The sequence below is a fragment of the Indicator indicator genome, chromosome 7 (genome assembly GCF_027791375.1).
Source record: "Indicator indicator isolate 239-I01 chromosome 7, UM_Iind_1.1, whole genome shotgun sequence".
Taxonomy (NCBI): Eukaryota; Metazoa; Chordata; class Aves; order Piciformes; family Indicatoridae; genus Indicator; species Indicator indicator.
The window spans coordinates 32,667,773-32,682,868 of NC_072016.1; the positions used below are offsets into that span (position 1 = coordinate 32,667,773).

The 15,096-nt window shown below is 39.2% G+C and overlaps 1 protein-coding gene across 1 annotated transcript in view; it reads left to right on the top strand.

Moving 5' to 3' along the window:
* Nucleotides 1-15,096, top strand: part of DOCK1 (dedicator of cytokinesis 1) — a 340,787-nt gene that overhangs the window by 53,801 nt on the left and 271,890 nt on the right. The window contains exons 24-25 of the mRNA XM_054382721.1: nucleotides 12,195-12,265; nucleotides 13,840-13,946. Coding sequence (XP_054238696.1) covers nucleotides 12,195-12,265; nucleotides 13,840-13,946 — 178 coding nt within the window. The remainder of the gene's footprint in view (nucleotides 1-12,194; nucleotides 12,266-13,839; nucleotides 13,947-15,096) is intronic.

The following is a 15,096-nucleotide window of genomic DNA, read 5'->3' on the forward strand; positions in this document are numbered from 1 at the left end:
TCTTAGAACGCATAATTGTTAGTATTGGCTTTTTACAGCTTGTCAGATTGCTTTTATTATGTTCAAATGTTCACTGATGCACTGCAGCTTTTCTAGTCACTAGAAATGTGGCTTATTCTCTCTTACAGAGAATAAAATTATGGGATATAGATGGGTAGGATGTGGGATTTTTCTGAGAAAGAGGAGTACGGCTTCTGTAGAAGCTTTCTGTAGAAAGCTATTGCAGACCTGGGAGGATGTCAGTAACCATGTGAAGTGGACATGACGTTAAAGGTTTTATTCAGTGTTTTTGAGTGATCTGGAGTTGGTAGTTAAGTACATTGGTATTAATGAGGAGTGTTAAAAGGGCCTCAAAAATCAGGGGGCTAAAATGTGAGCTTCAAAGTAGGTAAAAATATAAGACAGCACGTCTTCAGTACTTAGAGGAGGCTGTAAGAAAGATGGGGACAGACTTCTTAGCAGGACCTGTTGTGGCAGGGTGATGGGTTGATGGGTTTAAACTAAAAGAGGGAGACTTAGACTAGAGAAAGGGAAGAACTTTTTAATTTTTTTTCTATGACAGTGGTGAGACGCTGGCCCAGATTGCCCAGAGAGGTGGTATGTGCACCATCCCTGGCCAACATTCTAGGTCAGGTTGTTTGGGACTCTCTGAGCAACCTGCTCTAGTTGCAGATGTCCCTGCTGACTGCAGGGGGATTGGGCTCAATGACCTTGAAAGTTTCCTTCCAGCCGAAACCAGTCTGATTCTATGATCTCAGCAAGAGTAAATTAATAACTGTATGATGCTGTACTTAAAGAGCTGCAGCATGGGGAAGTTACCTTCGAGTCATAACTGACAGCTCTTTGGGGTCATCCATTCCACGAGCAGCAGCTGGTGAATAAACAACAAGGTGCTGGGTATCAGCCAGAGGGTTAATGAGAACAAGGCAGGGCTGTTGCTTTGTTAGTCTTGGTGCATCCGAAGTTTGCATGTCAGGTGCTGTTCTGGTCTCTGTACCTCAGAAAATAGTTACAGGGGTTTGGTGGACCAGGACTGGGAACTGTGCACCTGCTTGGTGGGTGAGCAGTCTGTGAAACTCTTCTGCACCAAATCCCATGGTACCAGAAGTAAGGTGTAAACTGTAATCAGTGTGAGAGAAATTTAAAACCACTAAAAGAGAAAATTTTCATTTCTGAGGCTTGCTGTCAGTAGGGGTTGTGGAGGCAGGCAGTGTCAGCAGGCTCAGAAAGAGGTTGTGCACATCAACAGACCAGAGGTCCTTGGGAGTTCTGAAAGGATGGATGGAAATGCAGCCTCTGAAGATTGCTGGGAGTGGATCCAGAAGGGGAGTGGACCACAGCCACTGTATATAGCATCTCCTTTGGGAAACTGTGCAGGGCTACACAGTGTTTCTTTGCTGTTATCTCTGAAGTTCTCTACAAAACTGATGAAGATAAGCAGATAACTGCACATCTTGGCAACTTAACTGCTACACCTAGATCTGATCTTTTCTGGCCTTCTAAACTGTTTCTAATGTATTTCAGACTTCTTTTTTTTAAGACTGTTTTTAGTGTGTACTGGGGAAGCTAAATAAGTATATACAAAATAAGTCTGTTTGGGGAGATAAGAAGTAGAAAAGACCTACACTGGAAATTAAGGTGCTTCAGAGACAGATGCTTAATTCACACATTTGAATATTTCTATTTCTCCTTGAAAAGTTTGTAATCTGTCTTGATAGTTTATCAACATGAAGCAGAACTGCCACTGGAAAGTTGTTTTGAAATGTTCACAACTTTTCTCTTTGGGCTGGTTCTGCTCAATATTTTTTTCCCTTTTCTTAAAGGCTACCTTCAAGCTGACTGTGCAGGGGAAAATGAATGACTGCAGCCTTATGTTCTTTGCAACAATTACTCTTTATCTGGTAAAATATTTATGTCCTTGTGTAAGCTGATGAGCTGTTTCTGACTCTGGTTCAGGTCTTCAGTTACTTAATATTTTGCATTTAAATTGCCCTCTTTTTTTATATGAGCGGCTTTTTTTTTTTTTTGTTAAGGCTTTGGGTACATCTGCAAAAAAAAGTTTCCTCAAAAGAAAACTGTATGAAATGGGCAAGGATTCAAAGTGGTAGAGCACAGAGAAAGTGAATTTGTACCTCTTTTAATATTATGGTTATTCAGAGTTTCTTAGGATAAGGGAGAATTTGTATATGTGTCTGCTTTGCAAACCTGTTTCAGTTTCAGCCTTTAAGGAAACAAAAAGAAGAGTATTTTCTGTGGAGGACATGTTAAATACGGCACTTTATCTTACCTGCAGCCAGCAGAACTTATAACAGTATGCAGCATGGATTCAATTGTTCTCAACTCTTGAAAGGAAGGGGGGGAAAAAACCCACAAGCAGTCAAAAAAAACCCCATCTGCCAAGTCCTCTACTGAACCTAAACCAAGCTTTGCCTTACTGAAGAAGTTTTGAGTCATAGTCTCATATCTGGGAAGGGCACAGGGTCCTCCAGGAAGCCTTGTGCTAACCTGGAGTTTAAGGAAAAGCATGTCCCTGTCAGTTCTCCATGTGGTCTTGGTTTGAGGAGGGGGCTCTGGAGGTAGCCCCAGTGTTAGCTTTGGTTTGTTGCCTGCTGTGCTGATGCAGTTGATGGTCACTTGGTGGCTGAAGAACTGGTTTACCTCATCCTTAGGATGTGTATTGCTGTGCCTGACTCAGTGTATATATATATATATGAAAAAAAGGCTTTTTTTCAGTGTAAGACCTATTTCTTCTCATGTGGCATTGCAAAAAAAAATGATGTAAAACCATTAGAAGTTTATTTTAGGTTTGAGTTCTAATGCTTCAGCTACATATTTTTACAATAAATAGATAAAAGTCCAATATTCTTGCAATACTATTTAAGCATTTATACCTCTTGGTGGACTCAGGTATGATGCAATCAATACATTAAGCTGTAAGAATGAATAAACTCCATGAATAAAATCTTAAGCAGTAAGGGCAGCAATAATCAGTTCCATAGGTTTGAAATGGAGTAGCTGCTATTAGTGTTCAAAACCACACAGAGTTTGTTCTTTTATTTTAGTTAAATACAATTATTGGGGGGGGGGGGAGGTTGTTGTGTGTGTGTGTCAATCTGTGTGTTAACTGCAGTAGAGATACTCAGAGGCCACCTTTTACACTTGATATTTTTAAGGTGTCCCAACTGGAGAAGGAAATTCAAACAGTGATTTGAGCTGACAAATGTTTTGGCCATCCTCTTACTAACAGATTTTTCTTGCAGAGTGGTGAGCTGCAGTATTAGTTTGAGAGGTAGAGAGATTAAACTTTGTTTTTCAATTATCAGTTTGAATTTGAGAATGATTTGATGAAATAGGGAGTGCAGCATTCGCTGTGTGCATGTATTTTTAATGGTTGCAAGTGCAGTCAGCTTCCCTGGTTTTATTCTTATTTTCTGCTAATTGGTGCATGATAATTATTTCCTTAACCCCCCTCTTTTTTCCCCCCCCCCTCCTTTCTCCTGTTTAAGCATGAGCTCAGCCAAAGCCTAGCATGATGTTTCAAGTTTAGATAAAAATGCAAATGTTCCCTGGTAATTTATTCCTGCATCTCTTTGAAACAAGGGCAGTTAAGCAGCTGCATGGAATTGATGAGGACTGTCTGATTTGGGCTGTGTTTGTGTGAGGGAGCTGAACTCTTCTCAGCAGGGTTCTTGCAGTTTGCTCTCACGCTTGCTGCTATGCGTGACTTTGTGCCGCTGTTGAGGATGACTGGAAAAAGACAAGGCTGGCAGCAGAGCTTGTTCTCTGTGCTTTAAATGATCTTGATAAAGTAGGTGTGTGTATAAAATTATCCTGTAATGTGACCGCAGAGAGCCGGGCTGGAAGATAACAGTTCGCTAATGCAAATTCTCTTGTGGCTGTGGTTTTTTAATAATCCTTGTCACTCGTAACGCATGATGCATATTTCTCAGTAGCCATACCATAATTTGTTCTACTCTAATATTAAAGAATTTATTGCTAAAGCCACAGAAAAGTATTTAAATGAAGACAGGGAAATATATTACAAGCTGCTGAGGTACCTAGGAAGAAAAAAAGAAACTGCAGGGCTTTTTCAGCAGGTTAAATACTTAATAACCGTCATTTAGAATTAGTTGACTAATAAAATTCAAGCATGGACTGGGGTTTCTGTGGCTCTTGGAGCCTATATGGGAAAGTCACAGAACTCTTGCGTGGTGGGGGTTGGAAGGGACCTCTGGAGGTGATCTAGTGCAACCTCACTGCTAAAGCAGGGTCACCCACAGCTGGTTACCCAGGATCACAATGTCCAGGCAGGTTTGGAATATCTTCAGAGAAGGAGACTTCACAGCCTTTCTGGGCAGCCTGCTCCAGGGCTCTGGGACCCTCACAGCAAAGAAGTTTTCCCTCATATTCAAATGGGGAACCTCTTGTGTTCTGGTTTGTGCCCATTGCCACTTATCCTGTCACTGGGCACCACAGAAAAGAGTCTGGCCCCCCACCTTTTAGCTGTTCCCTTCTCAGATCCCTTCTCAGTCTTCTCTTTTCCAGGCTAAATGGCCCCAAAGTCTCACAGCCTTTCCCCCTCACAGCCATGGTCTAGTCCCTTCATACTTGTAGCCTGCTCTCCACTCTTTCCTGTATTTCCCTTCTTGAACTGGGAAGCTCTGAACTGGACCCAATACTCCAGATGTGGACTCAGATGTGTAGTTAAACTGCCAACGGACATAATAATCTCTAGGAGAGCAAATTTAGTTGTGATCATGCTTTGTGCTATTTTGCACTCAATTTTGTCCCAGAGGCACTGGTTAAGTTGTGATTTGGAATGAATGACTGCTTGTAAACTGGGTCGATTCAAGAACAGAGTGGAGATGTTCCTGGAAGTGGTTTCATCCAGCTGTTGACTGGATGTAGTTTGACTAGGTTGATGTGTTTAATAGAATCACATCCAGGCCAGTACTAGTGTAGAAGGTGTGTGCTTTATGTTGAGTGACACAAGATGAAAACTTAATCACTAACAACATGTGCAAATTGAGTCAGATAAAACAAATTTATTGCTTCATCAAAGAAAAGAGTCCATAAGAATACACTATTTTGGAGTCTAGGTGTGTTGTCTGAAATGAGTGACTTCAGAAACTGACGTGTTTAAGTATTTTTTGCTTTTACTGAGTGCAATAGAATTTGAGTCCCAGACAATTTGTTGCATGCTATTCAGAATACATTTAGTGCTAAACATTGCTTACTCAATTTAATGACAACCTTAAATTAGTATTGCTGTTCTCTTAAACAGCTGCTGCAGAGAAACTTGACATTCCTTGTTAGTATAAACCCAAGAAAGGGATAAAAATTAGACTTTTTATGTTCCAGGATGGCTTTGCTATGTCCTGTGCTGCTTTGTTTTCATTTACCAGTGAGCATTGTTATTTTCACAGTAGTAATTTCTGGTTTGTATTAATGAAGAGATTGCTCAATATTATCAACTCTGTAATAAAATAATAAAACTTCCATTGTTATTCAAAATTATGCCAAAAGTGACTTTAAGCTTCTTAGCAAGGCTGTCCTGTCTTATTTTGTGCTTTCATATGGCTGAAAACTGTGCGGACAATTTGTCCTCTACTGAGTGGCAAAAGGATGCTTTAGTGGAATGTAGTGCCATAGTTTTAGTCCTTGTTTAGTATAGTTTTGTGTTAAGATGTTGAGAGATTACCTGAAGTGTGGGAAAATAAAATTTTTGTGTTAAGAGAGAGTGTAACGTTTCTTCTTCCACAAGCCTTCAGATGTACTAACAGCTACCAGATGTGATGAAGCATTGGAGATGGTTACAAGCAGTGCTTGCTGAATGCAGAATGACTTTCTGGCCTTGAGACAACATATTTAAGATACTTCTCCAAATGGCTTATGAAATATGCTGTATTTAAACGCTTCTTAAACATGCTTCTGAATATGTCTACTTCTGTGTACTTATGATAGTTGTGGCTTGCTATTTATAAAACCATAGAATTGTTGTGGTAGGAGAAGACCTTTGAAGTCAGAGTCCACAACTGCCAGGATTGCCACTAAACTATGGCCCTCAGCACCACATCTACATGGTTTTTAAAGCCCTTCAGGGATGATGACTCCACCACTGCCCTGGGCAGCTTGTTGCAGGGCTTGACAACCCTTCTGGGGAAGAAGTCTTTCCTAATGTCCAACCTAAATTGCTCCTTGCACAATGTGAGGCCATTTCCTCTTGTCCTATCACTTGCTACTTGAGAAAGGAAGCTGACGCCCACTTCACTTACAACTTTCTTCCCTCAGCTGCTCTTCACAAAACTTGTTTTCCAGACCCTTCACAATATTCATTGCTCCTCTCTGGACCTGCTCCAGTACCTCAATTTCCATTTTGTAGTGAGGAGTCCAAAACTGAACCCAGTATCTGTTGTGATTGGCAGTTTTGGAGATCTTTTTTGTTGTTCCAAAAAATAAATGAAGCTTACCCTTTTACACAGACTACATATGCAAGTCTCAAGATGCTTGAACAAATTTTTTGGGGGAGATTGTGAGGGTTTTTTTTTTTTTCCCCTCCCAGAAATATTGCAGAAAACTATTTTCAGAATGAAGAGACTGCTGGCAGTACTTGCTAAATTTCTGGCTTAGGCTAAATTTTTAGCTGTAGAAACTCCTTGAACCTTTAAATTTGAGTAACATGCTAATTTTACTCTTGGTAGATCCCATTCTTTACCCATTCCTGTCTGGAAATGACAGGCAAAAAAGAGCCATGGGAGTGTGGGTCCAGCAGTGGACCTTTCATTGATGATCAGAGGAATGACCACTAGAAATAATACTTCTATTACACTTGGTCTTATTTGTTCTGGCCTTCTTATGATGTCTGAAGGCTTTTCCCCCCTTCAGCTTACCTTCTGATACAAGCCATCACTGACTTTGTTTCTTCAACATGAGGAAAAACACAGCTGTATTCACCTACTGGCTCTGAAGAAGCATAGGAAAATACAATTAGCTGTTAAATCATTATAGGCACATCAATGAGTTTATCTTACAGGTTGCAAAGGATGAGTGCTCTGGACAGAGAGGTGCTTCTGATGATTTAAGGAATAAGTGACAATTATTCTGTGGCACCATCAACCCTAGGAATTTTTGTCCTCTGTATTGGCTGTGCAGAGAACTGTGACCATCAGCTATTGCTGATTTCATTCTATTTAAGGCAAGAGCTGTGACTTTTCTGGACCTTATTATTTTCACTTAATGAGTTTTATTTCTTGGCATACTTAATTGCCTTTTTCAGCGTTTAGAAGGGTATCTGTGCAGCTCTACAGTCATTGACTCTGCAGTTCAGAGGATTGTATTGGCAGCTGGTTCATGTCTTGAGTGTCAGTTAATGGCTTTTGTCATATCTCTGTGCCTTGGCTGTGGTGTCATGTCTTTCATATATAAATAGAACAGAATATTCAGAATGGGTAAAGGAGGATGTGTTTGTGGAAGTACACAGCTGTGTGTGTGGTTGATGTAGTAGGGAGAGGGAGAAGGGATGGGACATAGTATGGGAAGGTACTTGGAGTTAGCTTGCAGGCTGATGTGCACCTGTTGATATCATGCTGATCTGTGATTCACATGTGCATCATATCCCTGGGTAAACAAATACATTGACTGTCAGTTAGATTTACAATAATATCCTGAAGGTATAAGGGAGTTTAACTCAGTAGCAGGGAAAAGATCATAGAATTGCAGAATGGTTTTGGGTTGGAGGAGAGCTTAGATCATCTACTTACAAATCCCCCTGCCTTGGGTGGGGACATCTTCTTCTGATCAGGTTGCTCAAGGCCCCATCCAACCTGGCTTGGAACAATTCCAGGCTTGGAGCCTCTACAGCCAGTCCCAGTGTCTCACCATCTTCATGGTGAAGAATGTCTTTCTGATGTCTAATCTGAATTGAGCTGCTTCCAGTTTGAAGCTGTTACTGTCACTACATACTTGTGTAAAAAGTCGCTCTCCTGTAGCCCCCTGCAAATACTGAAAGGCTGATAGAAGATCTTCCTGGGCCCTTTTCAGGATCAGGAAGTATCAGTATCAGGAACCCCCAACTTTCTGTCCATATTCATAAGAGAGGTGCTCCAGCCCTTCAGCCCTCTGAACTTGCTCTAACAGTTTTATGTCCTTCTTGTGTTGAGGATTCCAGAGCCATTATTCGTATCCGTTTTTCATATGGTGCATTGTCTTGTTTTTAGTTTCTCTCCTTTCTATTCTTCCCCTTCTGCTTTTTTTTTTTTTTTTTGTGCTTTGTTTCACTTAAAATTAATGATTCTGTAACTTGATAAGGGGTAGTAATAATTTGTCACTTGTTTTCTGTGGAGAAACCCCTTTGGGCTGTAAAATCTTTTTTTGTAGCCCAGCTTGAAACTGTATATAATTGACTAAATACATAAGCCTGGAAATTCCAGCTTTGTGTGTGTGTATCTAATGGGATCACATGGCAATTACTACAAAAACCTGTTTGATTAGAAATTAAATTATTAAGATTCTTCATTGCTGTGCTATCTTTAATATTGCTTTGAATTTTTCCAGTGTCTTAGGCATCACTGTTTAACTGAAAATAAGATTTTGATGTAGTTGCCTGTGCAGTGGCAGAAATGAGAAACATGAAGCTTTGTGCAGTGATGATCAAGAGTGGAAAGTAATTTGGTTTTGTTTTTTCTATTGGAAGAAATTAAAACAGATTGTTTATTTCTTTTTCCTGATGGTGACAAAAACCTCTTAGGTTTTCATGTATCTACTGAATTTTAATATTCCTTAGTTACTTACTCTAGTATCCTGGGAATAACCATCATTGCATTTGTGCTGCTGCTAACAAAAGACTCTTCAGCTGCAGCTTCTAACAGAGTGAAATCTCCAGTGAGAGCTGCTCTTTTATGAGTTAATATCCACAAAAAGTTATTTTAGTAGATCCTTGGTTTACACAGATCCAGATTTAATCACAGGGCTGCAGAGCCTACTTTTCAGATCATACTCTACCATATAATTGAGTCTGAGATTGGAAATTAGGAAACAGACTTCTACAAACTTCTTAAAATTTAATGATACTAAATTTAATTGATTTGTCCATTAAGTAGAACCTGAGTTGCTGATAATTGAATCATACATTAGATTGGAAGGGACCTCAGAGATCATTTACTCCAACCTTCTTGCCATGGGCAAGAATGCCTCTCGAGTTGGTTGCACAACCATCCCCTGTTGTCCTATTGCTAGACACTGTTATGAAAATTCCCCCTTCAGCCTTCCTGTAGGTTCCCTTTCAGGTACTGGAAAACAGCTATAAGGTACTGGAAGGCAGGCTACAGAGTCCCTCCCAGAGCTTTTTCTTCTTCAGGCTGAAAAACCCCAGCTCCCTCAGCCTGTCTTCATAGCAGAAGTGCTGCAGCCCTTGGATCATCTTTGTGGCCCTCCTTTGGGCTCACTCCAGCAGTTCTATTGTTGTAACTACAGGCTTTAAATGGATGTTGTAAATAGTTTTACCTGATAGTACTTTGTTTAAAATGTTAATTTTAATGATTTTTGCCAGCACAGTGGTGAATTTTAATTCATGATATAAAATGCAAGCTCCTTTTTTAGCACATGTTACTAAACATTTATTGCTACATGCATTTGAATGATAAGCAAATAAAAACACAGCAATGGCTGTGGTTTATAACTGGTCATTAGAGTCCTCATCCATCAAAATGCTTAAGCATGTGCATAATGGGTCTATTTGCATAATTACAGTTATGAGCTTGATTTCTGAGCGTTTAAGTAGTCCTTTAAGCATACGTGGAAATGTTTGATCAAGCTTGGTGGTTTAAATGGACTATGACTGAAAACTGGAAGGCTGAAATTTGCACCTGACTTAGTGCTGGGGTTTTTGCACTTCTAAAAGTGGTCAACAAACACTGGCAAACTTCTCTTACTGGCTACTTGGTGTTATCCATGGAATTATAGAATTGTTTCAGTTGGAAAAGACCTCTAAGACCAATGAGACCAACCGTCAACCCAACACCACAATGGCTATTAAACCATATCCCAAAGTGCCATGTCTATGTGTTTTTTAAACATCTCCAGGGATGATGACTCCATCACCTCCCTGGACAGCCTGTTCCACGGTGTGACCACTTTTTCAGTGAAGAAATTTTCTGTAAATCTCTCATGGTACAATTTCAGGCCGTTTCCTCTTGTTTTATTACTTAGTAGTAGGGAGAAGAAACTGATCCCCACCTCACTACAACCTCCTTCCTTGTGTGACTGTATTCAAACAAGTGACCTCCTGCCTTCAAGAATGGTGGAATTTGATTGAAAATTATTAGGGCTGTTCCAGAAAAAGCATAGTTTGAGAAGGGACAAATGGTTTTGTCTGTAGCTAAGAGTCAATGCTCCTTAAATCTCTTTCGCTGTGGCTCTTCCTACCATTGGCTACCACTGAGTAGAATTTTTCTCTCTTGAGTTCTCTGACCATGGTGTTGTGCACTATAATCACTTGTCACATCACAGACTTCGTAAAAGTATAAAGCCTCATCTTTATTCTAATTCAAAAGGATAAGGAGCACATGGTGCTCTGATTGATGGATCCTGCAAATTCTAAGCATTAAACTCACAACCAGAAATGCCTTATGGGGAATAAATTATTCCCCTTTTTGAGGTGAAAATGGATCTGTAATCAAACCATATGATATTATCAAAGCAAAGGTGAGTGAAATAAGTCTGGATATTGTGGTTTATATTTGAATTACTGGTTTGTTTGTTTGTTTGTTTGTTTTTTTGGACTTGTGCTCAATGAATGTAAGAATCTGAGAAACATCAATAAAAGTAGTGCATGTGTGTGAGCTGAAAATGTTAAAACCAAAGATTTTTGCCTTTGTTTCTTAGGTAGAATGTTTTCTCATCCCTTTCAAGTAGGACATTTAAATCTATTTGCAAATGAAGGAAAAAAACCCCAACACCAACCAATTTTATGTGATGGAAATTACTGTTTGTGTAGACTAAGTTATTTTAGTCTGTGGTGTTACTAGAGGTCTCCTTAGTCTAAGCCAAAGTGTATTTTGGCATGATTGCATTAAATTGCTGGGCAGTCAGTTTTAATTGCTGGATTTTTTTGCTCTTGGTGCCTGTAAAAGAATGTTTGCCCTAGAAATAACTGCTAATTTTTACTAAGAAAAGGGAAGACAAAATTAGCTAAAATTACTACAAATAGTTAAAATAGTAAGCATCTGTTTGTATCTTCTGAATCCTTTCATTATGTACTGTGAGGGATTGACAACTGCAAATTCAGGAGGAGTTAGAACTGCAGTTTCACTTGAGTCTACCAAAAGTTTACTGCAGGAAAAAGCAGTAGTTGTGCATTTCAGAGTCACAGAATGCTGAAGATTGGAAGGGACCTAGAAAGATTGTCTGGTCCAACCCCACTGCTTGAGCAGGATCTCCTAGAGCAGGTCACACAGGAACATGTCCAGGCAGGTTTTGACTATCTCCAGGAAAGGAGACTCCACAACCTGTCTGGGCGGCCTGTTCAGGTGCTCTGTCACTCTAATGAGGTCATACCTCAGCCTTCACTTCTCCAAACTGAAGAGACCCAGCTCCCTCAGCCTTTCCTCATGAGAGAGATGTTCCACTCCCTTCAGCATCTTTGTGGCTCTACGCTGGACTCTCTCAAGTAGTAGAGGGAAAATTCATCCTGCATTCCTCTAGCATGGCTGATGGTGTAACACAAGATATGGCAAAGTTAGATAATGGTTGGACTCCTACCTTGAAGGTCTTTTACAACCCAATTGCTTCATGATTTTGTGAAGAGGATGAGGAGAAGGTGCTTCTCTAGCTCTGCAGAAGATGGGGATAAAGTGATTAGAGGAACACAACTTAATGCTGCTTGTGTACCAATACACTAGAGTTTCTACAATGCGTTGGAAGGACCTTATAAGTCTCTAATTATGGTGTGAGTTGTCAGTGTTCCCAGCTTACTAGTGTTTCATGCATTTTTCTTCTTTCAGATCTATAAAATTTTCCTTCTTACTGAGTTCCAGTTCAGGTAATTTGCTTCCAGAAGAACTTATTAAGAGCTGATGTCCCAGGGAACAGTTGCTTATGTTCCCTGCTTATGCTTATGTGGTTCTCTTTCTTATAGTATTTACACCTTCACAGACATGAATTTAACTCTTCTTTATTTGTTGTTTTTGTCTGTTTAGGGGGCAGCACTTAAATACTTGCCAGCTATTGTCAATGACGTGAAATTAGTATTTGATCCGAAGGAACTTAGGTGAGTAAGAGTTAATGAAATGTGTAGTGACCTTGATCTAGATCTTTATTTTGCATGTATATACACACACACACATATTAAAAAGTACAGATGGAGAGGCAATCCAATATGATCACATGACATGTTTTATTCCTGGTTTTATTACTGTTCTTCTCCTTGCAAATATTTTTAAGGCTACACAAATATCCTGTGGTTTAAGTACCATGTATGGCATTGAGATTTGGCAAGTGGCTTGACAGACTTTGCAGGCTTGTTGAGTACAAGTGTGTAATGAGACAGCAGGAATTATCAATCAGGCAACTGACATCAAACTCTTAAGCTATCAACTTTGATACTTCACTCTTTAAAGATTAAATTTAATGTAAATGTCATTTCTGATATTGTTCAGTGAACCCTGTTGTTGGATGGATGCTTCAGTAGCTCATAACACAGGAATGTTGTTAGTGATAGGAAGATATTTTAGAACAAAAAGAAACAGAAATCAAGACCAGTATTTCAGGAGAACTTTTAAGGAGAAAACAATCAATTTCTCTTTCACGGTGCTAATACAAGATGTTTAAGTTTAAATAAAATTCCCTTTAAATCTAATTGGATTGCACAAACCCTTTAGTATATCGTCTATTTCCAATTCTGTGTTCTGCTCTGTCAAAATGAGGGGGGAAAAAAGGGCAAGCAAATTAAATGGGTAAACATAATCTTAGTCTAGCATTCTAGTGGTTTGGCAGTGCTGAGCTGATGGTTGGACTTAAAGATCTTAAAGGTTTTTTCCAACCAAAATGATTCTATGATGCTATACTGTAAGGTTTTAGGGTTTTTTTATATATACACTTATGTTCCTCTGGGCCTGGAGAATACATCTTTGTACAGTTTCTGGATTAAGTCATAATTTTAACATGATAAAAGAGCAGAAGTGCTGGGAAAATGCATCAAATGAAAAATGCCCAAAATTGGCCTGTTTTACCCCAAACAGCTTTTCTGCCACAAATTGAGATTGACTAATACTTAGAAGGTTAAGCTTAATAGGAAAACAGAATAACCCCACAAGATATTAGGAAGTGATGCAGATGTTTTTTAAAAGTCTTTTAAATAAATCTTATGTGGGACCTGAGCTGATATGTTATGGTACCTTAATTCTAAAATGTGTGTGCTTCTGGTTTTGGAAGTATTTTTCTTTTGTTAGTGAAAGCTGAATTGAAAGAGAATTATCACTTTTTTAGTTTAGGCTTATGTGATCATGGGTTATTCCTTTAACAGTATGTGATGATTGAAGTAAAGAGGCAACTGCAGAGACAACTGAAATTTAAAATGTCAAAGCTTAGGTGAAACATGGGGAAAGAGTGTAAAAATTGAGATTAAAAAAAAAAAAGAGACAAAAGAAAAGAAGCAAGAAACTAGACAGATGTATTGAAGAGAATTCAGATTTCCCTGAAATCCCTGTTCAGCTCTTTTTTGTCATTGAAAAAAGTTTTCTTTTCCAAAAATGTGGAGTTGTTTATCTTGTGTAGTGCTATTAGATGTTTTTTACATATTTTGGAGAGAGATTAATATGCTTTTATTTCCTCCTTTGTGCGTAGCAAACTCTTCACTGAGTTCATCCTGAATGTCCCCATGAGCCGGCTCACAATCCAGAAGCTGTACTGCCTGATAGAGATAGTTCACAGTGACCTCTTCACACAGCATGGTAAGCAGGATCTTTGCAACCATTAAATTGTCACATTTGCTGTCTCCAGATCATGGAATTACAGAAGGATTTGGGTTGGATGGGACGTTGAAGACCATCTACTTCTAGCTCCTGTGCCATGGGCAGGGACACCTTCCACTAGACCAGATTGCTCAAGGCCTCATCCAGCCTGATCTTTAACACCTCCGGGGAGGGGGCATCCACAAGCTTCTCTGGGCAATCTGTTTGTGTTTCACCACCTTCACTGTAAAAATCTCTTGCAGTGCAAGGTTTGTCCTTGCTGCTTAATTAAGGTTGTCCTTCTAGAAGGACAGGAAGACTTAGAGTAAGGAAGGAAATGTTAATTGACACATAGGGGTTATAGATCATAAAGAAGTGAATTCAAACTTGTAATTTTTAATTTAAAAGGCCACTAAACATCCAATGTTCCTGGCCTGTGTCGTAACTTTAACTATGATATGTTTTATCAAAACCTATCATTTCAGCTGTAGTGTGATGTGAAGTTCTGTGAAGAAAATAGGTTTAGATGTCCTTTATTTCCAAACAGCGTTCTCTTACTTTAAACTATCCCTAGCTGAAGGAAAACAACACATAAACCTTCTAGAGTGTGCTTTTCATCCTTCCTTTATTTTCTCTTTTTACGTTATTGAGGCAGTGAAAAGTGAGTTCAAGCACTTGTCTTAAAGATTTCTTCATTTGAGGTAGAACATTTTATTCTTTTTCTAGATGATTGCAGGTTAAACTAACCTAAACTAAGTGTTTATGTGCTGTGAGGAGAAGTTAATGAGGAAGCAAATAGGCAATGGTTCAATGATAAAGGAAATTTGTGAAGATTCTTGTGTCAGGTCAAAAATGTCTGCACCACATGATGCAAAGTGCTGATAAACTTCTTTCTAGTTCCAATTCAAAAAACATTTCTGGTGGATTTGCTTTGTGCTGGCAGGTCTTACTAGATCCAGATAAGACATTACTTTATCTGGTGTAACTTTTTTCTTCCAGTTGGCAGACAAGTATAAAACTAAGATAATTTATGCCACAATCTGTTATGCTCCTTGATGTCACAAATCTGTGTGTTTGTGCCTGGTGGAGTATTGCATGGGCCCAGTATTGACAACTGTGGAATTAGGTACAGCTGCTCTTTTTACTTCTT